This window comes from Rhincodon typus, chromosome 3, assembly GCF_021869965.1.
Source record: "Rhincodon typus isolate 14 chromosome 3, sRhiTyp1.1, whole genome shotgun sequence".
NCBI classification, from domain to species: domain Eukaryota; kingdom Metazoa; phylum Chordata; class Chondrichthyes; order Orectolobiformes; family Rhincodontidae; genus Rhincodon; species Rhincodon typus.
The window spans coordinates 128,474,091-128,500,618 of NC_063334.1; the positions used below are offsets into that span (position 1 = coordinate 128,474,091).

Sequence of the window (26,528 nt, forward strand, 5' to 3'; positions counted from 1 at the left end):
GGGCGTCGAGTTTAAAACAGATGTGCAAAGGTGATGAGTGCCTGCAGCGTGCTGCCAGAGGTGGTGGTAGAAGCAGACACAATAGCAAATTTCAAGAAGCGCCTGTTTGAATACATGAATACGAAGCCTGTAAGTGAAGACAGTTTTAGTATGAAAGGGCAAAATGTGTTGGTGCAGAACTGGAGGGCTGAAGGGTCTGTTCCTGTGCTGTATTGTTCTTTATTCTAAAAATACTAAGAAACAATTTAAATAATTTGGATAATGTACATTTAGATATTTTTCTAATCAACTTGTTTAGAAATGCTATGACACACCCCTGGAACAGGTGGGACTTCAGCCCCAGACCTCCTCGATCAGAGGAGCAAAATAACCACTGTACCATAAGAAGCCCTTCCCCAACGGTACTACGATACCTGGTCAACACGTAGAGTGGAAAGAGAAATCCCTGCTGCAAAAATCACTAATATATGGTCCGCAAATAAGGGACATATCAGATATTAAACAAATAAAAATTGAAATTGTTATTACATTCAGTCTCAGAATGCAAACAGGTTCTGTTCTGGAGCCCAAACGCAAGTCGATTTGTATGCAGATTGGAACACAATGCAGGAAAATTTAAAATAGCTGTTTGTAAATACAGAAAATGTTCGTACATTGGATCTTTAAAATTAGACCCCTGTATGGATCTCAGTCGTAAGTCTGAGTGTTCGTAAAGTTGGGCCACCCTGTATATTAACAACTGTTATCATGTGAAATGTGACAACGGATGCAATGTGCTTTGTGCATTAAGGGTTTACAGAGGATTCAATGTTTCCAAGAACATTTTGCATTGCACTCAAAGGAGTGACAAAGTGACGGTGGGTGGAGTAGGTTTGTAGAGTTGGATACCTGTGTGCATTGCCCCAGATTCTTTACTGTGGAACAAGGCTTTAAATTGTTCTATGACTAAAAGCTTATCAAAACAAACCTCAGTATTGATCTTTAGTGGCAGTACTCACAATTCTGAATCTCCCAGTCGGTCCATGTTCTGAATGTATGGAGGCAATTTGTGGTGAATCATCTCTTCTTCTTTCTTCATTCTTGGCTCTGCTTGCAGAGCAAACAACTGAGGGACAACATGAAAATTTAGGAAATCAAAACAGCACACACTTTACAGTATAAACGATAAATATTAAGTTTCCAATGTCCCCTGAAAAACACAAGCACCCTGACAAACCAACAATCTCAAGGATTCTCACACCTCCAGTGAAAGCGGGAAGCACACTGCAAGGCAACAAAAAAGAAAATCACCATTCACTAAGAGATAGTGAGAACTGCCAATGCTGGAGTCAGAGATAACACAGTGTGGAGCTGGAGGAACACAGCAGGCCAGGCAGCATCACAGGAACCGGAAAGCTGATGTTTTGGGTCGGGATCAAAAATCTGAAGAAGGGTCCCGACTCGAAACGTCAGCTTTCCTGCTCCTCTGATGCTGCTTGGCCTGCTGTGTTCATCCAGCTCTGCACCTTGTTATCTCATCAATGCAAGTTTACTTGTTTGAATGTGGTGTGCTGAATTTACTGTTCACAATGTAGTCCCCCATTTACCTTAGGGAGACTTAATACATACTTGATGACTATACTTGAACCAACTTTGTTCAGTGCCAAGCTGACTCTTACTTTCTATTCACCTGTCATTTCAATTCTAAACTCCCTGTGATTTGTCATCAGCCTATTGCAGTGTTGAGCCATAGTGGACTCAAGAAACAGTGCAGCCTGCAGGGTTTAGTGAAAGCAAATGCTGCAAACACTCAACAGGACTAGCAGCATCTGTGGAAACAAAACAAACTGAACTTTTCAGATCAATGACCTTTCATGAAACTTTAGATCAACAGTCAAACAATAACTCTGCTTTTCTCCACTGATGCTGCTAGTCCTGCTGAATGTTTCTGGCATTTTGTTTTTATTTCAGAATCATCTGTATTTTGCTTTTGTATTGGATTCAACAATTTCAGATCATAACATCTCCAATTTTTTGGGTAACAGCTGTTAACGATGCCACTCTCATCCTCTAGACCCATCTTTCATTTCTCTCCATAGCCTTCTCTTTTCCCTTGCACTATTGTTTTGTCATTTCATCTCCCCTGCCTTTCAGAGACCCTTCTCAGACCTTTTTTGTTTTCATCTGCTTTTCACTTGGCTTGTTTCTGAAATTGTCACATGGCTAACTTTTTCCAGTTATGACTAAAGATCACAGCCTGAAATGTTAATTCTATCTCTCTTCATGGATACTGCCAGACCTGCTGGGTTTCATACAACAGTGAAACTTGGTTGTGAAGTGCTTTCAACTGTCCACAGGTCATGAAGGACACAATCTATACATTATTTCTCCATTTGTTGGGCACATTTCAGAAAGATTGCCCACCACCATACCCTTGTCTCTTTTACTAAGTGACTCACCTCCATTTTCTCCTCCAACTCGTGCAAAAACTCACCATCAGCAGCCTGTGATGATGTTGCAGTGGAGCTTTTTGCACTGAGGATGGCCCGAGATATGTATTCGATCCTTTGCTGCAGTGAGATTTCGGTGCTGATATAAGAGGGGGGAAAGAAATCATTACCAAAGTACTGATAACCTACAAAATAGACACCACTGAACAAACAGTGACTTTGCAAAGTGTTAGCTATCGTGAGCAGTCAATTTCCTGAAAAAACCTCAAGCAAAGCCGTTCTAATGGAGCTACAACGCTGGTATCAATGTGTCAAATTGCAAAACAACGTCCTGTTTGAATTAGGTGAGAAATCCTATTCCACCAAATGTCATCCATCAGTCTATTCTCAATAATCAGTGGTGGAAGTTGTTGTCATATGAGGTCCTTAGCAATTTTGTAGTCATTTTGGGATGACAGTGGCATGGTGGTAAGATCGCTTGACCAGTAATCCAGAAATCCAGGCTAATTTTCAAATCCTTTCCCTCACCACAGTCCAAATCTGGAACTGAAAGGTCTCCTATCTCAGTAATAGTGACCACTGATTGTTGTAAAAACCCATCTGGTTCATAAACATCCTTTAGGGAAGGAAATCTGTTGTCCTCACCTACACTTGATTCTAGATGTACAGCAAGGTGGTTGACTCTGAACTATCCTCTGAAATCATTTAGCAATTCACTCACTTTAAGGACATCGTTTTAAGGCAGAGATTGGAAACAAATACTGACATTACCAGTGATGCCCAAATCTCATGAAAGGAGGTTTGGGCTCTTCCAGGGCCACTTAGAGGCTGACTTCATTTGTTTCTGAAGAGTCATTGGTCTCAAATGCTAACTTTATTTCTTTCTCCAAAAATACTGTCAGGTCTGCTAAGTTTCTCCAGTGTTTCAGCTTTTATTTCAGACTCCATTATTGCCTTGGTCCAAACACAGACAAAAGAGTGGAGCTCAGGAGATGTGGTGTGAGCGACAGCCCTTGACCAGGCATGGCATCAAGGAGCCCTACTAAAACTGGAATCAATGAGAATCAGGGGAAAGCTCTTTGTTGGTTAGAGACATACCTAGCTCAAAGGAAGATGGTTGTAGTTGTTGGAGGTCAGTCATCTCAGCCCCAGGACACCTCTGCAGGAGATCCACAGTAATGTCCCAGACCCAACCATCTACAGCTGATCATCGAGGACATCCCTCCATCATAGAGTCAGAAGTGCGGATGTTCTCCGATGATTGCACAATGTTCAGCGCCAATCATGATTGCTCAGATTCTGAAGCAGACCATGTCCAAATATAGCAAGAACTGTATAATATACAGGCTTGGGCTGAGAGTAACAAGTAACACCTGAGCCATACAAATGCCAAGCAAAAACCATATCCAACAAGAGACAATCTAAGCATCAACCTCGAACATTCAATGGTGTTACCATCACTGAATCACCCCACTAACAACATTCTGGAGGTTACCATTGACCAGAAACTGAACTGGACTAGTCATATAAGTACTGCAACAAGTGTGGGTCAGAGGCTAGGAATTCTGTAGCAAATAACTCACATACTGACTTCTCAAAGCCTATCTGCCATCTACAAGGCACAAGTCAGGAGTATGTTGGAATACTTCCCACCTGCCTGGGTGAGTGTAGCTCCAACAATACTCAAGAATACATAGATCCTGTGCAGACCAGTTGGCAGAGGTACTCACTGACATCTTAAACCTCTCCCTTCTACAAAGTGAAGTCCCAACCTGTTTCAAGGAGACGACCATCATCCCAGTACCAAAGAAAGCATATGCAACGTGCCTTAATGACTACTGTCCAGTGGCTCTGACCTCCATATTCATGAAGTACTTTGACAGGCTGGTCATGGCCCACATGATCTCTACTCTCACAGCTTGCCTCAGTCCCCTGCAATTTGCCTACTAATGTGACAGGTCCGCAGCAGATGCCATTTCCTTAGCCCTACACTCATCCCTGGGACATCTGGGCAACAAGGACAACGATGTCAGGTTCCTACTCATTGATTACAGCTCCACTTTCAACACCATTATACCCTCCAGACTAATCTCAAAACTCCAAGACCTAGGTCTCGGCTCCGTCCTCTGCAACTAGATCCTCAGCTTCCTGACCCACAGACCGCAATCAATGAAGATTGCGCCTCCTCCATGATGACCCTCACCACTGGAGACCTTAAGGATGCGTTCTCAGCCCCCTACTGTACCTCCTGTACACCCATGACTGTATAGCCAAATTCCGAATGAACGCCATCTACAAGTTTGCTGATGACACTACCGTGGTAAGACAGATATCAAACAATGATGAGTCAGAATACAGAAAGGTGATCGGGGGCTTGGTGTCGTGGTGCAATGATAACAACCTCTCTCTCAATATCAGCGAAACTAAAGAACTGATCATTAACTTCAGGATGAAAGGAGGCGAACACGCCCCTACTTACATCTACGGAGTGGAGGTTGAGAGGTTTGAGCGCATCAAGTTCCTGGGAGTGATGATAACCAACCTGTCCTAGACTTTCCACATAGACGCGTTTGTTAAGAAGGCACAACAACGCCTCTTCTTCCTCAGGCAGCTTAGGAAACTCGGCATGTCCATAAGGGGCTTCACCAATTTTTACAGATGCACCACAGAAAGCATAGTATCTGGGTGTATAACGGCCTATAGGCAACTGCTCTGCCCAGGACTGTAAGAAGCTACAGAAGGTTGTGTACGCAGCCCAGACCATCACGGAAGCCAACTTCCCATCCATGGTCTATTTACACTTCTCGTTGCCAAAGGCTGTAAACATCATCGTAGACCCCTCCCACCCTGATAATGCTCTCCTACAATCTCTTCCGGCAGGCAGAAGGTACAGAAGTTTGAACACATACACCAACAAGTTCAAGAACAGTTTCTTTCCAGCCATTATTAGGCTGATGAATGGACTCTATAATTTCAAGTAATGTTGACCTGTTAAAGTTGATCTTGCTTCGCGTACTTCCTGTGCAGTGTAACCTGTATGTCTCACTCTGTCTAAGCGCCCTATGATCTCTATGTCCTTGTTTACTATGATCTGCCTGTATAGCTTGCAAGCAAAGCTTTTCACTGTACTTAGGTACAGCATGTCCATAAGGACTCTCACCAACTTTTACAGATGCACCATAGAAAACATTCTATCTGCATACAGCATGGCTTGGCATGGCAACTGCTCTGCCCAAGACCGTAAAGAACTACAGAAGGTTGTGAACATAGCCCAGACCATCACACAAGCCAACCTTCCCTCCATTGACTCCATCTACAATTACTGCTACTGCAGGAAGGGAGCCAATATTATCAAAGATTCCTCCCACCACGGTTATAATCTCTTCTAACTTCTTCCGTCAGGCAGAAGATACAAAAGCTTAAATACACATACCAACAGGTTCAGGAACAGCTTCTTTCCCGCTGTTATTAGGTTTCTGAATGGACTTCTCAAATTTCAAACCTAATGTTGATCTTGCTTTTCGTGCACCTCCTTTGCAGCCACAACTTTTATTCCTCGCTATGTTCAATCACCCTATGATCTTTGTATGTTATGAACTGCCTATACTGCACGCAAAACAAAACTTTTCACTGTACTTAGGTACATGTGACAATAATAAATTAAATCCTAATGACATTATCAGTCTACCTACAGCACATGAACTGCAGTGGTTCAAGGTGGCAGTTCACCAACACCTACTCAAGGGCAACGAGGGACACATTGTAATTTCTGACCCAGCCAATGATGCCCATATCAAGCGAATGAATAGAGAAGAACATCACTGTCTTCTCAACCTGTTGCACCTCCAAAATTCCAAGTTAACTTGGCCCAAATGTTTCTTTCTCAAAATTTCCCAATGCCGAATTTAAACTGACTGGCCGAAATTTGCTGGGATGACCTTTGCATGCTTTTGAACAAGGATGTAACATTTACAATTCTCCAGTCTACTGGCACCAATCCAAGTCTAAGGAAAATGTGAAAATTATAGGCAGTGCCTCCATAATTTCCACTCCTGCTGATTAGATAGAGTCAACATGGATTTATGAAGGGAAGTCATGTTTGACAAACCAGATAGAGCTTTTTGAGATGCTGCTGACAGAGTTGATGAGAGGCAACCAGTCAATGTGATGTATTTGGATTTTCAGAGGACATGTTACCATGGACTGAGAATTGGTTAAGGAGCGATAAGCAGAGAAGGAATAAATGTGTCATTGTCAGGGTGGGTGATCGCCACCAGTGGGTATATCACTTGGACCTTAGCTGTTCACATTCTATAAGAATAATCTGGATACAGAGGCTAATTACAATGTTTCCAAGTTATCAGATCATACAAAACATAGCAGGAATGAGAATTATGAGGATGCAATAAGTGTCAGCACAGTGCGCCATCTTGACAAGATGCCCAATCAGTTAAATACTTGTCAAGGGCTGTAACACTCACTTCACCTCCTCTTATCGCCTCACCTTAAATAGCTATCAACTCTGTATAGTTATAATCAGTGAACCCTACCTTGAACAGACAAGGCTCTGTGGGGGATAAATATGCTTTGCTCCCTACCTGTGCATGTCTGCAAGGCGAGCTAGAATTCTTGCAGCATTGCTGAAGTTGCGGTTCTTCTCATAATACCTCCAAAGCAAGTCCATGTAACGAACTTTGTTCTGATCTTGCTTTGCCATACGGACCAAATATGGCTCAAGAAATGGAGAATTAACCTGCATAGAAACATTGAGCACATTAAGTCCTCACTTAAAACTGTGGTTCAGTTCTTGAAAAATGCAAATTTAAGTAAAACAATTTTAAGTGAACCATGGGTTGCCACAGAATTCATTGCTAAAATTGGACTTGATGGTGGCAGGTGGTTATGTCGCTGAGCTAGTAATCCAGCAAACCACACAAATGCTCTGGGAACAAGTTCAAATCCTGTCACAGCAGCTGTGCAATACAAACTAAATTAATAAATCTATAATATAAATAGTCTAATGGTGATCACAAAACCTATCGATTGCAGTAAAAACCCATCTAATTCATGAGCGCCCTTTAAGAAAGGAAATCTGCCTACGTTACTCTGGACCCAAAACAATGTGGTTGACTTTTAACTGCCCTCTGAAATGGCCCGAAAACAAATGCCTATATCCCATGAAAGAATAAAGAATGACCCCCACATCCATTACACAAAGTTAACCCGTTCCCCCAAGTCCCTAAACATCCAACCCTCACAACTCCAGACCACAGACGTAGATTTAAGGTAATTGGAACAAGAAACAGGGTGGTTGAGGTGGTGAGCAGTGAGGAGGATGCAAATTTGTTTCAATGTGATTTGAACAAACTGAGTGGGCAAAATACATGGCAGATTGGAAAAAATTCTGAAGGACAGGATGAATCAACACTTGGAAAAGCAGGGATTGTCAGCATGCATTTGTTAGAGGGAGATCCAGTCTGATTATTTAATGAGTCACCTTTTTAAAAAAAAAAAATTCATTTAATGTGGTTAACATTGACTTCAATAAGGCCTTTAAAGGTCTCACTCGGAAGCGTGGTCCAAAAAGTAGGAGCCCATAGAATCCAAGACAAGTTGGCAAACTGGATCTAAAATTGGCTTGCAAATAAGAGACAAAGGGTGATGAGGGAGGATTGTTTCTGTGATTGGAAACCTGTGATCAGCAGTGTACCATAGGGATTGGTGCTGGGACCCTTGCTGTTTGTTATGTATGTGAATGTAGAAGGTGTAATTAGGAAATTTGCAGATCACACAAAAAATTGAGGATATTGATCATGAAGAGGTCTCATACTATAGTTTGATATTGATCAACTGGTAGATTAGGCAGTTGGAATTTAATCCTGATAAATGCGAAGTGAAGCATTTCAGGAGGTCTAATAAGGTAAGGCTATAAACAATCAATGGTAGGTGTCTACAGAGTACTGAGGAACAAGTTCATAGATCTATGAGGGTGTCAGCATAGGTAGACAGGTTGGTGAAGAAGGCATATGGGAGTTTGCCTTCATTAGCCAGGAGGTCTTGTTATAACTTTAGGAAACATTGGCTAGGCTACAGATGGAATACCATGTGCAGTTCTGATGGCTACACTATCTGAAGGTGGTGACTGCATTGGAAAGGATGAAGAGATTCACCAGGATGGTGCCTGGGATGAAAAGTGATTTGAATAACTGTTTCAAAGAACTCATAGAGAACAGACTGAATGGCCTTTCTCTTTGTTATTCCATTCTACAGACTTAGGCGTAGATAGAGAAAAAAATACACCACATCTATTGATGGAAATCTTTACAAAGAGATTATGGGTTTGTTGTGGGGCTTATGGTCACAGGTGGCAATGGTCAGGATATGGAGGGAGGAATTTGGATCTATTTTGGAATTGTTAGATGAGTAGTCAGAACTGTTCAGGTGGGGAATGGGTAGCTTAAAAGGAATTGGTGTTTTGGATACGGGTGAGGTGGCACCCAGGGTCAAAGGTGGATGTAGCTGTTATACAGAACACTAAGGATTAGAATAAGATTCAGAGAGCAATAATTGTGACGTAAACAAGTACCGAAAGAACTGCAGATGCTGTAAATCAGAACACACAGAGGGAGGACCACTGGACCTGAAATGTTAACTCTGATTTCTCTCCACAAATGCTGCCAGACCTGCTGAGCCTTTCCAGGAATTTCAGTTTTTGTTTCTGATAGCAATGTAAAGACTGGGTCCATTGGAAGTTCAGAATACGAAGGAGAGAAATGAAGTCCAAATGTTGCATAAACAGCAGCCACGGTCAGTTAGTATTTCTGACCTGGCACATAAGGAGCCTAAAATGGTCACAAACTTCAATCAGGTGAGCAGCTCATTATAGTCAGAGCTGGTCTACAGTCATAGCTCAATCCCACTTCGCCTCAGTTGCCTTACTTACCTCCAGCAGCTTGTCCATCAGGTCAGCCTGGATCAGCCAATTAAATAAAGCAATGTTGAAGAGTTCATCTGTCGACCTCTGAGCAAGCTTCAACATTTGTTCAAACTGGGAGAAAGTGAAGAAGCAAAATAATGTCCAAATACCACATATAGATACTCACACTCATTTTTACCAAAACACACTGACACCAATCATCACCATTACCATTACTTGTACATCAATCCTCCCCCACAATCTGTGTACACACCAGCCTAGACCACCACACACAACCCCCAAATCAGACACCAACACTCGATGCACACAACATACCACATACACACATGCTCAATTAGATATTCACGTAACTATCCACTTAAGCTCAGAAGACTCATGAAATTGTGAGATAACGGAATAGAATGGTGCTTACAACAGGGATTTAACAATCAGGGACAGCTAGTGTCTGCTGCAGCCACAAGCTAAAGTCCCGAAGGATGTGCAACCTGCTGATACCAGGTTGATGAGAGAAGAATTTTGAAAATGTAGTAAATTACGTTGAATTAGGAATTAAAATAAAAAGCACGATGTTGGGACTCTCTTTCTCCCTGTTGCCTTGCACATTTTTTCTATTCAAATAATTATCCAATATCCTCTTGAATGTTTCAATTGAACCTGCTATACTTCCAGGCAGTATATTCCAAATTCTATTTAGAGAGTGAAAAAGTTCCCTCACTCCACATTTCCTTCTTTTTCAAATCTGTGCTCTCTTGTTGTTAATAATTTTCCAAATGGGAATAGCTTCTCCCCATCTACTCTATCCAGCCTGCTCATGATTTAAAAAAAAATCACAAACTCTCAAATCTATCCTCATAAGTGTAGCTTCTCAATCCTGGAAAGATTCTTGAAAATTGGAACAGTAATATATTTCCAACTCAGGATGGTCAGTGGCTTGGAGTGGAGCTTGCAGGTGGCTACTGCCCTTGACCTTCTAGATGGAAGTGGTCAGGGTTTGGAAGGTGCTGAAGGAGCCTTGGTGAATTTGTGCAGTGCATCTATAGATAGTACACAGCGCTGCTATTGAGTGCCAGTGGTGGAGTGACTGAATGATTCTTGACGTGGTGCCTACAAGTGGGCTGCTTTGTCCTGGCTGATGTTATGTTACATCCATTCAGGTAAGGAGACTATTCCATCATAACACTCACTTGTGGCTTGTAGATGATGGACAGGCTTTGGGGTATCAACAGGTGATTAACTCATTGCAGTATTCCTAGTCTCTGACCCCCTCTTGTAGCTGCCATATTTATGTGGTGAGCCCAGTTGATTTTCTGTCAATCATTATCGCCAGTATGTTAATAGTGGGAGATTCAGTGATGGTAACATCATTGAATGTCAAGGAGCCATGGTTAGATTATCCCTTAATGGAAATGGTCACTGCCAGGTATTCATGTGGTGCGAATGTTACTTCCCACTTGTCAGCATAAGCCTAGATGTTATCCAGATCTTGTTGCATTTGACATGGACTGCTTAAGTATGCAAAGATTCACAAATGGTGATGAACATTGTGCAGTCATTGGCGAACATCCTCACTAATGACTTTATGATGGATGAAAGATTGTTTGGACCGAGGACACTACACTGAGGAACTTTGGCAGATATGTCCTAAAGCTGAGATGACTAAACCCAACAACCACAATCATCTTTTTATATACCAGGTATAACTCCAACCTGTGAAGAGGTTGCGCCCTGATACCCATTGACTCCAGTTTTGCTAGGGCTCTTTGATGCCACACTCAGTCGAATGCTGCCTTGATATCAAGGGCTGCCACTCTCACCTCACCTCTGGAATTCAGCTCTTTTGTCCATGTTTGAACCAAGGTTGTAATGAGGTAAAGAACTAAGTAGCCCCGATGGAACCCAAACTATACATCAGTGAACAAAACCGGCTCTTTCTCGATTACATATCTGATGCAATTGTATATGTAACACACACACCATATGTACTCATACAGCTCACACTAGTCCTGGTATATTTGACAAGAGAGATGTATGTACACCACCCAGATACTAACATGCTGCGTTGCCTCCTCATTACTCAACATGTTGGGGTCAGATGACAGTACTGGAGGACCTGGTAGTTTGGGGACGCTGGGAGACTGTGGAGCAGCCTTACTCTGGTTCACCAGCTCCTGCAGTGTGTCCGAGATGCATTTGTAGCAGTTCAGCCTGAAGAACACAACATAACTCAGGGTCAGCTGTTAGGTGAACAAAGAATTCAGCAGTGTTTGGAGTTTGGGGCTAAGGAGGTCAGAGGTTCCAGGGTTAAAAGTAAGGTTTGCAAGATAAGTAAAGAGACATCATATCCAGAATGAGACATAGCCCAATTGGGTATATAGATCAGGGATTTGGACGGCAGCATAAGAATTCTGTGCAGAAGGGAATAGTTGCTTTTTGCTTACTTTCTTGAAGCCCATGATCAGGGGCCCAGCACAAAATGAGTGACATCACAGGAAAATCACCTCTTCATTCATTGGTAATAGCTGTTATTTGACTATTATAGGTTACTTTCAGGTTGAAGGTAAATAGGAACAATATTTGCAGATTACAAACTAAAAGATCAGTAGGATGTTTTTATAAACCAAATTAAGAACAAAGTATATTAAATAGAAATGCAGGGTTGTCACCTGACGAAGGAGCAGTGCTCCAAAGGCTTGCGATTTCCAATAAACCTGTTGGACTATAAGCTGGTGTCATGTGAGTTCTGAATTTGGCTCAAAGATTGGTATGGGGAAAAACGGGTTCAAATACATGGGTACTGGGGAAGGAGGGAGCTGTTCCTATGGGATGACCCTCCACCTGAATCATTTCGAGACCACAGTCCTGGTGGATTGCATAACTAGGGCTGTGGATAAGGTTTTAAACTAAATAGTGGTGGGTGGGGTGCATTCAGTTACAAGGAAAATTATGGAAAAACTTCAGGGTAGCCGAGGGCTCAGCAGAGATTATCAAAGTTTACAAAACAAGTAAATATGGTACTGTCAACGCAAGATTGAGGCAGTTGTACTCCGATACATGCAGTGCGTGAAAGAAAGTAATTGAGCTTATAGCAGAGATTGAAATCGGTGAATACAATGTTGTAGGTATCACAGAGACGTGGCTGCAAGGGGTTCAGAGCTCTGAACCAAGAATACGAGGTCTATCGAAAGACAGGCAAATGGGCAGGAGGATGAGGTTGCCTTGTTAGTGAGAAATGAAATTAAATCAACTGCAAGCAGTGATATAGAGTTAGATGGCGTAGAATGTGCACGTCGAGTTGAGGAACCACAAAGGAAAACAACCCTGATGGATGTTATATACAGGCCTCCTAGCAGTACAGTCATACAATTATACAGCATGGAAATGGACCCTTTGGTCCAATTAGTCCACACTAACCATGTTCCCAAACTAAACTAGTCCCACTGGCCTGTGTATGACCCATGTCCCTCCAAACCTTTCCTATTCATATACTTATCCAAATGTTTTTTAAGCATTGTAACTGTACCTGCATCCAACACTTCGCCTGGCAGTTCACTCCACACACTAAGCACTCTGTAAAAGGTTGCCCCTCAGGTCCTTTTTAAATCTTTCTCCTCTCACCTTAAAAATATGCCTCCTAGTTTTGAACACCCCACCTTATGGAAAGGACCTTTGCTATTCACCCATCAATGCCTCTCATGATTTTATAAAGCTCTATATAAGGTCACCCCTCAACCTCCTACATTCCAGTAAAAAAAGTCCCAGTCTGTCTATATAACTCAAACCCTCCATTCCTGCCAACATCTTGGTAACTCTTTTCTGAACCCTCTCCAATTTTTAAAAATAATATCCTTCTTACAGCAGGGTGACCAGACTGCACACAGTACTCCAGAAGACGTCTCACCAACATCCTGTACACCCGCTATGCGACACCCCAACTCTTACACTCAAAAGTCTGAGCAATGAAGGGAAGCGTGCTAAATGCCTTCTTATCCACCCATCTCCCTGAGATGCAAATTTCAAAGTATTATGTACCTCGGATGGTGATGGCTAGCACGAGGGGACATAGCTTTAAATTGAGGGGTGATAGATATAGGACAGATGTCAGAGGTAGGTTCTTTACTCAGAGAGTAGTAAGGGCGTGGAATGCCCTGCCTGCAAAAATAGTAGACTCGCCCACTTTAAGGGCATTTAAATGGTCATTGGATAAACATATGGATGATAATGGAATAGTTTAGGTTAGATGGGCTTCAGATAGGTTTCACAGGTCGGCGCAACATCGAGGGCCGAAGGGCCTGTACTGCGCTGTAATGTTCTATGTTCTATGTATGAACCTCTAGGTCTCTCTGTTCTACAACTCTACCCAGGGCCCGACCATTAATTGCATAAGACGTGTTCTTGTTTGCTTTGTCAAAATGCAATACCTCTCATTTATCCAAATTAAACTCCATCTGTTAGTTCTCAGCCCATTGACCCAATCGATCAAGATTGCTTTTTAATCTTAGATGACCCTCTTCACTATCCACCAGACCACCAATTTTGGTGTCAACCGCAAACTTACTAACCATGTATCATATATTCTCATCCAAATTATTTATGTAAATGACAAATAAAAGTTTCTGTGGGCAAGAAAATAAATCAAGAGATAAAAAAGGCATACAAGAGGACAGTAATACAATAATCATGGGGTCTTCAATATGCAGGTGAACTGGGAAAATCAGATTGGCAGTGGGTCCCAAGTAAAAGAAATTGAGGAATGTCTGTGAGATATTTTTTTGGAGCACTTTGTGGTAGAGGTCACTCGGGAACAGTCAACTCTGGATTTAGTGATGTTTAATGAGGGAGACTTGTTAGAGAGCTTAAGGTAAAAGAATCCCAAGTGGGCAGTGACCATAATATGATAGAATTCACCATGCAGTTTGAGAGGGAGAAGCTGGAATCAGATGTAATGGTATCATAATTGAGTAAAGGTACCTTCAAAGACATGAGGGAGAAGATGACCACAGTCGATTGTAAGGGGAACCTTGCAGAGAAGACAGTGGAGTAGGAATGGCAGGCGTTTCAGAGGGTAATTCAGAAGGCGCAGCAGAAATTCATCCCAAGGAAAAAGAAACATACTAAGGAGAGGACGTGGCAACCAAGACTGGCAAGGGAAGTTAGGGAAGGGGAGGCGATGGCCTAGTGGTATTATCGCTGGACTGTTAATCCAGAGACCCAGATAACATTCTGGGGACCCAGGTTCAAATCCTGCCATGACAGATGGTGAATTTGAATTCGATAAAATATCTGGAATTAAGAATCTAATGATGGCCATGAATCCATTGCTGATTGTTGGAAAAATCCACCTGGCTCACTAATGTCCTTTAGGGAAGGAAACTGCCACCCTTACCTGGACTGGCCCACATATGACTCCAGGCCCACAGCAATGTGGTTGACTCTGAACTGCCCTCTAGGCAATTAGGGATGGGAATAAATGCTGCCTAGCCGTGATGCCCTCATCCCATTAATGAATAAAAAAAAAACTCTAAATTAAACTCCATCTGCCACTCCAACTGACCAACCTGATCAAGGTCCAGTTGTCTGAGGCAACTATCTTGGCTGTCCACTACATTACTGATTTTGGTGACATCTGCAAACTTAGTAACCATACGTTCACATCCAACTCATATATATAAATGACAAAAAGCTGTGGACCCCGCACCAATCCTTGTGGCATACCGCTGGTCACAGGCCTCCAGTTTGAAAAGCACCCTCTGTCTCCTACCTTCGAGCCAGTTCTGTATCCAAACAGCTACTTCTCCCTGTATTCCGTGTGATCTAACCTTGCTAACCAGTCCACCATGTGGAACCTTGTTGAAGGCCTTACTGAAGTCCATATAGATCGCATCCACCACTATGCCCTCATCAATCTTCTTCATTACTTCTTCAAAAAAGCCAAGTAAGTAGTGAGACACAATTTTCCATACACAAAGCCATGTTGACTATCCTTAATCAGTCTTTGCCTTTCCAAACACATAAATCCTGTCCCTCAGGATTCCCTCGAACAACTTGCCTACCACCAACGTCAGGCTCACCAGTCTATAATTCCCTAGCTTTTCCTTACCACCTTTCTTATACAGTGGTACCAAGTTAGCCAACATCCAGTCTTCTGGCACCTCACCTGTGGCTATCTACGATACAAATATCTCAGTTAGGGGCCCAGCAATCTCTTTCCTAGCTTCCCACAAAGTTCTAGGGTATACCTGATCAGATCCCAGGGATAATCCACCTTAATGCATTTGAAGACGTCCAGCACCTCCTCCTCCGTAATATAGACATTTTTCAAGATGTTGATATTTATTTTCCCAAGTTCTCTAGCTTCTATATCTTTCTCCATAGTAAACACTGATGCAAAACATTTGTGTAGTAGCTTCCCTAACTCCTGTGGTTCCACACATAAGCGGCCTTGCTGATCTTTAAGGGGCCCTATTCTCTCTCTAGTTATATTTGGATTTTCAGACAAGGTGCCACACAGGAGACTGCTAAGGAAGACAAGTGCTCATGGTGTTAGGGGCAAGGTACTGGCATGGATAGGGGACTGCTGACTGGCAGAAAGCAGAGTAGGTAAAATGGGGCAAGAGACAGGGTGTGTGTTCAGGGTCAGGTGAGGCTTAGATTCGGGGGATCAGGTGTGCTCTCACTTCAGGAGAGCCAAGCAGGATTCAGGGGGCAGACTTAGTGTCAAACAGGTCATCAAATCTGGATTTTAACCTGAAGGTTAAACATCCAGATATAGCATTGGCTCACCTCTCCTGGAAGGCTTGCTGTCCAATTGGATCTTCTTCTGGCTCTCCATTCTTATAATAATGAAGGCCCAGGCCCTGTGGATCCTTCTTATCAGCAGCAGAAAGGCTCAACTCAGCCACAGCCTCATAGTAACGCACTGGAAAAGTAAAGAGAACAGGAGCATCATCCAATCTTGCCAGAATTACTATTGCATGCATTCTCAACCGGATAACATACCTAATTCACACAAACACAACCTCCTCTTTGTCCCCTGATGCTCTCACCTTGCCTGAACTGTGTACAGACACTGGGAAGGTCAACCTGGTGCCCGATCTCCTGATACAGGCGTAGTGACTCTCTCATGGCTTTCTCCTTCTCTGCCTTGTTCTGAACCTGTCGTGCGCTCTGCAGCAGCTCATTCGCCTGGAAAATAAGACAATCTAAGGTTTTGGAGTAGATCTGTAGCTCGGGTTGTGGGTGTTGAGGTTGGTTGGCTCGCTAAGCTCGTTTGTTGTTCCGCAGACGTTTCGTTACCATGCTTGGTAACATCCTCAGTGCAGCCTCTGATGAAGTTTCGGTGTGTTTTCCCGCCTGGTTTTTACCACGCCTGGTGCAAACACTATTTAAAAGGGCAACAACACACTGCAGCAACATAGAACTACGCCAAGAGGAGGAGGAATACCTCTTCCAAGTGTTCAAGGATAATGGATATCCAAAGAACTGGGTCAGGAGATGCCTACGGGAACAGCATCAGAAAGATTCTACACACCCCGACACACTCATCACACTACCCTACATCAGGAACACGTCAGAACTCACCACAAGACTTCTACGACCCCTGGTCATCAGAGTGGCACACAAACCCACATCAACCCTACGACATGTGCTCAGCCGAACTAAAGACCCACTCCCCGCCATGGACAGGACCAATGTCATCTACAAGGTCCCCTGCAGAGACTGCGAGAAACACTACATCGGACAAACAGGAAGGAAATTAACAACAAGAGTACATGAGCACCAACTGGCTACAAAAAGACACGACCAATACTCACTCATCTCAATCCATGTGGACAAGGAGAACCACGACTTCGACTGGAACAACACCAAGATCCTGGGACAGGCTGGGCAGAGACAAGCACGAGAATTCCTGGAAGCATGGCACTCCACGAAGCATGCTATTAATAAAGACATTGAACTCGACCCCGTATACATTCTACTTTGGAGGAAACCCGGAAGTGAGGCAATCCATCGCAACGGACCCCAGAGTTTAAAAACCAGGCGGGAAAACACACCGACGCTTCATCAGAGGCTGCACTGAGGATGTTACCAAGCACCGTAATGAAACGTCTGCGGAACAACAAACTAGCTCGGCGAGCCAACCAACCTCAAAATAAGACAATCAGAAATGCATAAATAATAATAATTATTCAATAAAACAGAATGGTCAATAGATCTGTGCACCATTCACAATTCCTCAGATGCCAAAGCAGTCCATGTCCAAAAGCTGCAAGTCCTGCTCAATATCCAGGATTAGGCTGAAGAGTGGAGAGTAACATTTGTGTCACACAAGTGCCAAGCAATGACAATCTCCAACAACACTCAAGAAGCTCGACACTATCTGGAATGAAGCAGGCCTTGATTGGCACCACATCCACAAGCATCCAGTCCTTCCACCACTGATGCTCAGTAGCAGCAGTGTGCACAATCTATAAGATATATTGCAGAAATCCATGAAGGCTCTTTAGACAGCACCTTCCAATCCCAAAACCACTGTCATTGCAAAGGACAATGGCAGCAAATAATGTGGGGAGAAATCCACCTGCAAGATTCTCTCCAAGACACCCACCACCCTGACTTGGAAATATGTAACCGTTCCTTCACTGTCACCGGGTGAGATACTGGAACTCCCTTCCCAGCCCAAGGACTGCATTTCAAAAAGGCAGGTCACCACCACATTCGTCAGTGAAATTAGAGACAGAAACAAATGCTGGCCCAGCCAACAACACGCACATCCCTGTGATTGGAAGAGGACAGTTGGCTAATGGATAGGCTGTTTAAGGGAGTTGAAATATTCATATCTCTAAGGTTTCAGAGTAGATTTGGAGCTTGGGTTGTGAATGTTGAGGTTGGTTGGCTCACCGAGCTGGTTTGTTGTTCCGCAGACGTTTCATTACCCTGCTGGGTAACATCATCAATGCAGCTGCAGGATAATGAAACATCTGCGGAACAACAAACCAGCTCAGCAAGCCAACCAACCACAATATTCATATCTATTGTTTCTTCAGCTCCAATTTCCATTATCTGTAACATTCTGCGTTGAGTTTTAAGTTTCAATGAAGGCTTGTTGGGAGGGAGTGCAGTCCTCAGGATTAGGGATATTGGTCAGTTCGGGGATTACTTGTCAGATAGAGTGCACTGATATTCATTAAGAAAGCAAATCAGACACCTTGTGCCATAACTGATCCCATGCCTTCAAGTCCGAGCCCATCCCTTTATTGACCATACCTTGGAACACACTGCATCGTCGTTGCTGTAGAGCAGGGGGCAAGTGTCCCTCAGGTGCTTACTGATGGCATCTACTGAGGCATTGTCCCCAATGTATCGGTTAATAAGTGAAGTTATGAGCGCCCCACCTAATTCCTTCCCTCGGATAACCAAATCCCGGAATGGAGTTGATTTCAACTGTTCCTGGAGTTCCTGCAAAAAGGAAAATATGCTCAGCACTGGTATTCAAATTCCAAATTGGATTTTATCCCCAGAAGGTTTAAAACAATTGACAGGTTTTGCACACCAATCTATTCATATTTTTCAATGGGAACAAATGCATTGAGTTTAGCATTGGGAGAGACAGAGTTCTAACTCAGATAATTAAACTGGATCATAAGAAAGCAGGCAACTCTGGTCCAATTAGCTTAACATTTACCATCAAAATATATCAAAAGGAGTAGCAATGTACAATCTGTCAAGCCTGCTCTGCCATTCTATTACCTCAGGGCTGATTATTTACCTTAATGCCACATTCCTGCATTCCTTCGATGTCTTTAGTTCCCAGAAACCTGTCAATTTCTCACAATGTCTCCTGCACATTTACAATGATTGAGCTTTCTCTGGCGTAGAGAATTCCAAATATTCCCCACTCTTTAAGTGAAGAAATTCCTCCTCAACCCAGTCTTAAATGGTCTACCCTTATCCTGGTCCCCTGGTTTCAGATTCACCAGGTGGGGGGAAAAAACTTATCTATGTCCATCCACTCTACCAACCCTTTAAGAGTCTGTTAAGTTTCAAAGAGGTCATCTTCAAAATTCTAGAGAATATAGACTCAGCTTCCTCAATCTCTCCTCATAAGAAAATCTCGACATGCCTAGGATCAGAACCTCAGTGTACTCCCGGAGTACAACTCCCTGACTAAACTACCTCCAAGATTGAAGGTGAAAAAGTGCTGAGTGGGAGGGTGAGCTGTGACTGGAACAAGTTAACTAAGTGGACAAAACACGAAAGATGAAATTTAATGTGGATAAATGTGTTTATCCATATTGAAAGCAGAAACAAGGAGGCAAATAATCTGAACAGCGATAAATTGAGAGACGGCATTATACAATGAGATCTGGGTTTTCTCACATACCTGTAACTGAAGGTAAGCATGTAGGTGCAGCAGGCATTCGAGAAAGCAAATGGTAGTTGGTCTTCATAGTGATAGGAATCGAGTACAGGAGCAGGGATGTCATGCTGCAATGGTACAGGGCAGTAGCAAGACTACATCTGGAATATGAGTGAAGTTTTGGTCTCCTTATTCGAGGAAGAATTTTCAGGTAGGCTGATGGAGAAAGTGACTCCATGGTAGGCTGATGGAGAAAGTGAAGTCGCATGGGGTCCAGGGTGTACTAGCTAGATGGATAGAGAACTGGCTGGGCAACAGGAGACAGAGAGTTGTAGTGGAAGGGAGTTTCTCAAAATGGAGAACTGTGACCAGTGGTGTTCCACAGGGATCTGTGTTGGGACCACTGTTGTTTGTGATATACATAAATGATCTGGAGGAAGGTATAGATGGTCTGATTAGCAAGTTTGCAGATGACACTAAGATTGGTGGAGTAGCAGATAGTGAAGGGGACTGTCGGAGAATGCAAAAGAATATAGATAGATTGGAGAGTTGGGCGGAGAAATGGCACATGGAGTTCAATCCAGGCAAATGCGAGGTGATGCATTTTGGAAGATCCAATTCAAGAGCGAACTATACAGTAAATGGAAAAGACCTGGGGAAAATTGATGCACAGAGAGATCTGGGTGTTCAGGTCCATTGTACCCTGAAGGTGGCATCGCAGGTGGATACAGTGGTCAAGAAGGCATACGGCATGCTTTCATTCATCGGACGGGGTATTGAGTACAAGAGTTGGCAGGTCATGTTACAGTTGTACAGGACTTTGGTTCGACCACATTTGGAATACTGCGTACAGTTTTGGTCGCCACATTACCAAAAGGATGTGGACGCTTTGGAGAGGGTGCAGAGGAGGTTCACCAGGATGTTGCCTGGTGTGGAGGGCGCTAGCTATGAAGAGAGGTTGAGTAGATTAGGATTATTTACATTACAAAGACAGAGGTTGAGGGGGGTCCTGATTGAGGTCTACAAAATCATGAGGTATAGACAGGGTGGATAGCAAGAAGCTTTTTCCGCAGAGTGGGAGACTCAATTACTAGGGGTCACGATTTCAAGGTGAGAGAGGAAAAGTTTGAGGGAGACATGCTTGCAAAGTTCTTTACGCAGAGGGTGGTGGGTGCCTGGAACGTGTGGCCAGCGGAGGTGGTAGAGGCGGGCATGATAGCATTATTTAAGATGTATCTAGACAGATACATGAATGGGCAGGGAGCAGAGGGATACAGATCCTTGGAAAATAGGCGACAGGTTTAGATAGAGGATCTGGATTGGCACAGGCTTGGAGGGCCGAAGGGCCTGTTCCTGTGCTGTAATTTTCTTTGTTCTTTGTCGTGAAGGAAGGTCAACAAAGGGATTCCTGCAAAATTCTAACAGGAATGGATAGTGTAGATGCAGGAAGGATATTCCTGATGGTGGGAGAGTGTGGAACCAGGGGTTACAGTCTAAGGATACAGGGTAAACTATTTAGATTTAAGTGAGGAGACATTTCTTCACCAAGTATGTGATGAGTCTGTGGACTTCAGAACATAGAAAGCAGGCGAGGCCAAATCATTGAATATTTCAAGATGGAATTGAACCTAAAGGGATCAAAGGATATGGGATAATTTAGAAAGGGTTGAATGATCAGCCTTGATCACAACGAATGGCGTAGCAGGCTCAAAGGCCTGGATGGCCTACTTCTGCTTCTACTTTCCATGTTTCTTATAGAAACCAACAAATTTCTAACAGAACTACACAGGGTAAACAAAGGAAGGATGTTCCCGATGAATAGTGAGTCTAGACTCAAAGAAATGAAACTGGACGGATCACCTGGCATCAACCAGTGCGGTAGGGGCGTGGAATGCATTGCCGGAGAGGGTAGTGGAGTCGGCCTCATTAGGGGCATTTAAGCTATTAGATAGGCATATGGATGATAGTATAAGCTAGGGGTGGAGGTTAGATAGACCTTAGGTTTAGGGTAAAAGTTCGGCACAACATCATGGTCCGAAGGGCCTGTACTGTGCTGTATTGTTCTACGTTCTAACCTAAGCACCGGAAAAGACAACGGCAGAAACAGCCCTGTTGACCGTGCAAAGTCCTCCTCACTAACATCTGGGGGTTAGTGCTAAAATTGGGAGAGCTGTCTCACAGACTAGTTAAGCAACAGCCTGACATAGTCATATTCACAGAATCATATCTTACAAACAATATCCCAGACACCACCATCACCATCCCTGGATACGTCCTGTCCCACTGGCAGGACAGACCCAGCAGAGGGGGCAGCTCATGAGTATACAGTCGGGAGGGTGTTGCTCAGGGAGTCCTCAACATTGACTCCGGACTCCATGAAATCTCATGGCTTCAAGTTAAACATGGGTAAGGAAACCTCCTGCTGATTACCACATACCGTCCTCCCTAAGCTGATGAATCAGTACTCCTCAATGTTGAATGACACTTAGAGGAAGCACTGAGGATGGCGAGCACACAAAATGTACTCTGGGTGGGAGATTTCAATGTCCACCACCAAGAGTGGCTCAGCAGCAGTACTACTGATTGAGCTGGTCGGGTCCTAAAGGACATTGCTGCTAGACTGGGTCTGCAGCAGGTGGTGAGGGAACCAACAAGAAGGAAAAACATACTTGACCTCATCCTTACTAATCTGCCAGCTGCAGTTGCATCTGTCCATGACAGATCGGTAAGAGTGACCAATGCACAGTCCTTGTGGAGACGAAGTCCCGCCATCACATTCATAACAACCTCCATCGTTTTGTGTGGCACTATCACCATGCTAAATGGGACAGACTTCGCACAGATCCAGCAACTCAAAACTGGGCATCCATGAGGTGCTGTGGGCCATCAACAGCAGCAGAATTGTACTCCAGCACAATCTGTAACCTCATAGCCTGGCATATCTCCCACTCAGCCATTACCATCAAGCCAGGATCAACCCATGTTCAATGGAGAGTGCAGGGGGGCATGCCAGGAGCAGCACCAGGCATACCTGAAGATGACGTATCAACCTGGTGAAGCCACCAAACACTTGCACGCCAAACAGCGATAGCAGCAAGTGACAGACAGAGCTAAGCGAGCCCACGACCAATGGATCAGATTTAAGCTCTGCAGTCCTGTCACATCCAGTCGTGCATGGTGGTGAACAATTAAACAACTCACTGGAGGAGGAGGGTCCACAAATATTCCCATCCTCAATGAGGGATCAGCCCAGCATATCAATACAAGAGATAAGGCTTAAGCGTTCGCAGCATTCTTCAGCCAGAAGTGCCGAGTGGATGATCCATCTCGGCCTCCTCCAGCGGTCCTCAGCATTACAGATACCAGTCTTCAGCCAATTCGATTTACTCCACGGATGGAGACACTGGATACTGCAAAGGCTATGGGCCCTGACAACATTCCAGCAATGGTACTGAAGACTTGCGCTCCAGAACTTGCCGCTCCCCTCGCCAAGCTGCTCTAGTACAGTTACAACACTGGTATCTACCCGACAATATGGAAAATTGCCCAAGTATGTCCTGTACACAAAAAGCAGGACAAAACCAACCCGGCCAATTACCGCCCCATCAGTCTGCTCTCGATCGTCAGTAAAGTGATGGAAGGTGTCATCAACAGTGCTGTCAAGCAGTACCTGCTCAAAAATAACCTGCTCAGTGATGCCCAGTTTGGGTTCCGCCAGGGCCACTCAGCTCCTGATCTCATTACAGCCTTGGTTTAAACATAGGCAAAAGAGCTGAATTCCAGAGGTGAGGTGAGAGTGACAGCCCTTGATATCAAGGCTGCATTCGACCAAGTGTGGCATCAAGGAGCCCTAGCAAAATTGGAATCAATGGGTATCAGGGGGCAAAAGCTCCGGTGGTTGGAGTCATACCTGACACAGAGGAAGATAGTTGTGGTTGTGGGAGGTCAATCATCTCAGCACCAGGACATCTCTGCAGGAGTTGGCAAGGATGGCATGGTGGCTCAGTGGTTAGCACTGCTGTCTCACAGTGTCAGGGACCCAGGTTTGATTCTAGCCTCGGGTAACTATCTGTGTGGAGTTTGCACATTCTCCCGGTGTCTGCGTGGGTTTCCTCCCACAGTCCAAAGATGTGCAGGGTAGGTGGATTGGTCATGCTAAATTGCCCTTAGTGTTTAGGGATGTGTAGATTAGGGGGATCGGTCTGGGCAGGATGCTCCGAGGGTTGGTATGGACTTGTTGGGCCAAAGGGCCTATTTCCACACTGTAGGGATCGCATGATTCAAAGCTTAAGGAACAACATTTCATTTACAGGCAACACAGTGTCTCAGTGTTTACCACTGCTGCATCACAGCGCAAGGGACCCAGGTTCGATTCCAACCATGGGCAACTGTCTGTGTGGAGTTAGCACATTCTCCCCGCGTCTGCGTGGGTTTCCTCCGGATGCTCTGCTTTCTTCCCACAGTCCAAAGATGTGCAGGGTAGGTGGGTTGGCCATGCTAAATTGCCCATAGTGTCCAGGGATGCACAGATTAGGTGGATTATAGGGGGATGGGTCTGGGTGGGATGCTCTCAGGGTCAGTGTGGACTTGTTGGGCCGAAGGGCCTGTTTCCACACTGTCGGGATTCTATGATTCTGAGTTCCTCAGGGTAGTGTCCTAGACCCAAACATCTTCAGCTGCTTCATCAATGACCTTCCCTACAACATAAGGTCAGAAGTGGGGATGTTCGCCGATCATTGCACACTGTTCAGCACCATTTGTGACTCCTCAGATACTGAAGCAGTGCATGTTCACATGCAACAAGATGTAGACAATATCCAGACTTGGGCTGGCAAGTGACATTCGCGCCACACAAATGCCAGGCTATGACCATCACCAATAAGAGAGAATCTAATTACTGTCCCTTGTCATTCAACGGTGTTACCATCACTGAATCCCCAACTATCAACATCCTGGGCGGCGAGTAACTCACCTCCTGACTCCCCACAGCCTGTCCACCATCTATAAGGCACAAGTCAAGAGTGTGATGAAATACTCCACTCTTCCTGGATAAGTGCAGCCCCAACAACACTCAAGAAGCTTGACACTATCCAGGACAAAGCAGCCTGCTTGATTAGCACTACATCCACAAGCATCCACTCCCTCCACCACTGACGCTCAGTGGCAGCAGTGTGTACTATCTACAGGATGTACTGCAGAAATTCACCAAAGATCCGCAGATAGCAGCTTCCAAACCCACGACCACTTCCATCGAGAAGGACTAGGGCATCAGACTTATGGGAACACCACCCCCTGCAAGTTCCCCTCCGAGTCACTCACCATCCTGACTTGGAAATATATTGCCGTTCCTTCACAGTCGCTGGGTCAAGATCCTGGAATTCCCTCCCTAATAGCACTATGGGTCAACCCACAGCAGGTGGACTGCAGCAGTTCAAGAAGGCAGCACACCACCACCTTCTCAAGTGCAACTAGGGATGGGCAGGAAATGCTGGCCAGCCAGTGACACCCACATCCCACAAATGAATAAAAAATAGAACTGGGGGCCACTGTTTAAGGATACAAGATGGGCAATTTATGACTGAGATGAGGATAATTATTTTCACCTAGAAAGCAGTGAGCCTATGGAATTCTCTGTCACACAAAGCAATGAGACCAAAACATGAAAGGTTTTCAAGGAGGAGTTAGACGTAGTTCTCAGGACTAACGTGCTCAAAGAGTATTGGGAGAAAATGGGAACAGAGTACGGAGTTGGATGATCAGCGAATGATGGAGCAGGTACAAAGGGCCAAATGACCAACCCATGGTCCTCCTGTCAACGTAACACTAGAAAGAAAAAAACGTGCTTCTGACAGGCATAAGGTAAAAAATACAATGTAGAATAAACAAGAATGCCAAAGGTATAGTAAGAGAAGAAAAAGTAAACAAGAGAGTCAAAGAGAAACTCTGAGAAAAGACCAGCAGCTACACAAAGGGCATAAATCATAAGAGAGTTTAAAGGAGGAGTAGGGCCGATTCTAGAATAGAAGTGGGATTGACACGTGGAGGCAGGGGGCTTAGTTGAGGTATTAAATAGATACCTTGCATGTGTCTTTACAGAAGAGAACAGAGGAAGAAATTCTGCCACTAGAAGGATTCAAAATTAACAGGAAAGAAGTCTTAGACAGACAGCTTGCACTTAAAGTAGACAAGGCACGAAGAATCTGAAGGAGGGAAGGATGTAAAGATAGAAATTGCAGGGGCACTGACCATAATCTTTTAGTATTCCCTGAACTCGGGGCAAGTGCCAGAGCAGCAGAGAATTGCCAATATTATGGCCTTATTCAGAAAGGTTGCAAGGATTAAAATAGTTAGGTGCTTATTATTGACTGATTCAGACTAGATGGGCCAAACAGCCTTTTTCTGTGATGTAGACTTCTATGGCTGTCTGATAACCCTGAAATTACAGACCAATTAGTTTAACTTCAGTGGCAGGGCAACATCGAGAAACAATTCTGCTGGATAGAATTATTAGTCACATGAAAAATGCTGGGTCGGTTAGACAGAGTTAACACACATTTAGAGTTAGCATAAAGGGGAAATTGTGTTTAACTAACTTGGAGTTTTTGAAGAGACAACAGAAAGGGTCGATGAGGGTATCGTTGCTGATGTAGTAAACATGGATTTCCAGACAACGTTAGATACTGTGGAGTGCCACACATCAGTCTTGTAAGGAAAGCTATCAGCTGTAGTTTCAAAGGGACTATAGCAACATGAGTGCAAACTTGGCGGAGTGACAGGAAATAGAGAATAATGGTCAATGCATACT

The 26,528-nt window shown here is 44.1% G+C and overlaps 1 protein-coding gene across 1 annotated transcript in view; it reads right to left on the minus strand.

Moving 5' to 3' along the window:
- nup155 (nucleoporin 155) overlaps nt 1-26,528 on the minus strand; it is a 172,217-nt gene that overhangs the window by 25,916 nt on the left and 119,773 nt on the right. Inside the window, exons 15-21 of the mRNA XM_048594325.1 lie at nt 18,631-18,822; nt 16,410-16,548; nt 16,147-16,282; nt 11,418-11,571; nt 9,373-9,477; nt 7,028-7,182; nt 2,439-2,568 (exon numbers count right to left, since the gene is read on the minus strand). Coding sequence (XP_048450282.1) covers nt 2,439-2,568; nt 7,028-7,182; nt 9,373-9,477; nt 11,418-11,571; nt 16,147-16,282; nt 16,410-16,548; nt 18,631-18,822 — 1,011 coding nt within the window. The remainder of the gene's footprint in view (nt 1-2,438; nt 2,569-7,027; nt 7,183-9,372; nt 9,478-11,417; nt 11,572-16,146; nt 16,283-16,409; nt 16,549-18,630; nt 18,823-26,528) is intronic.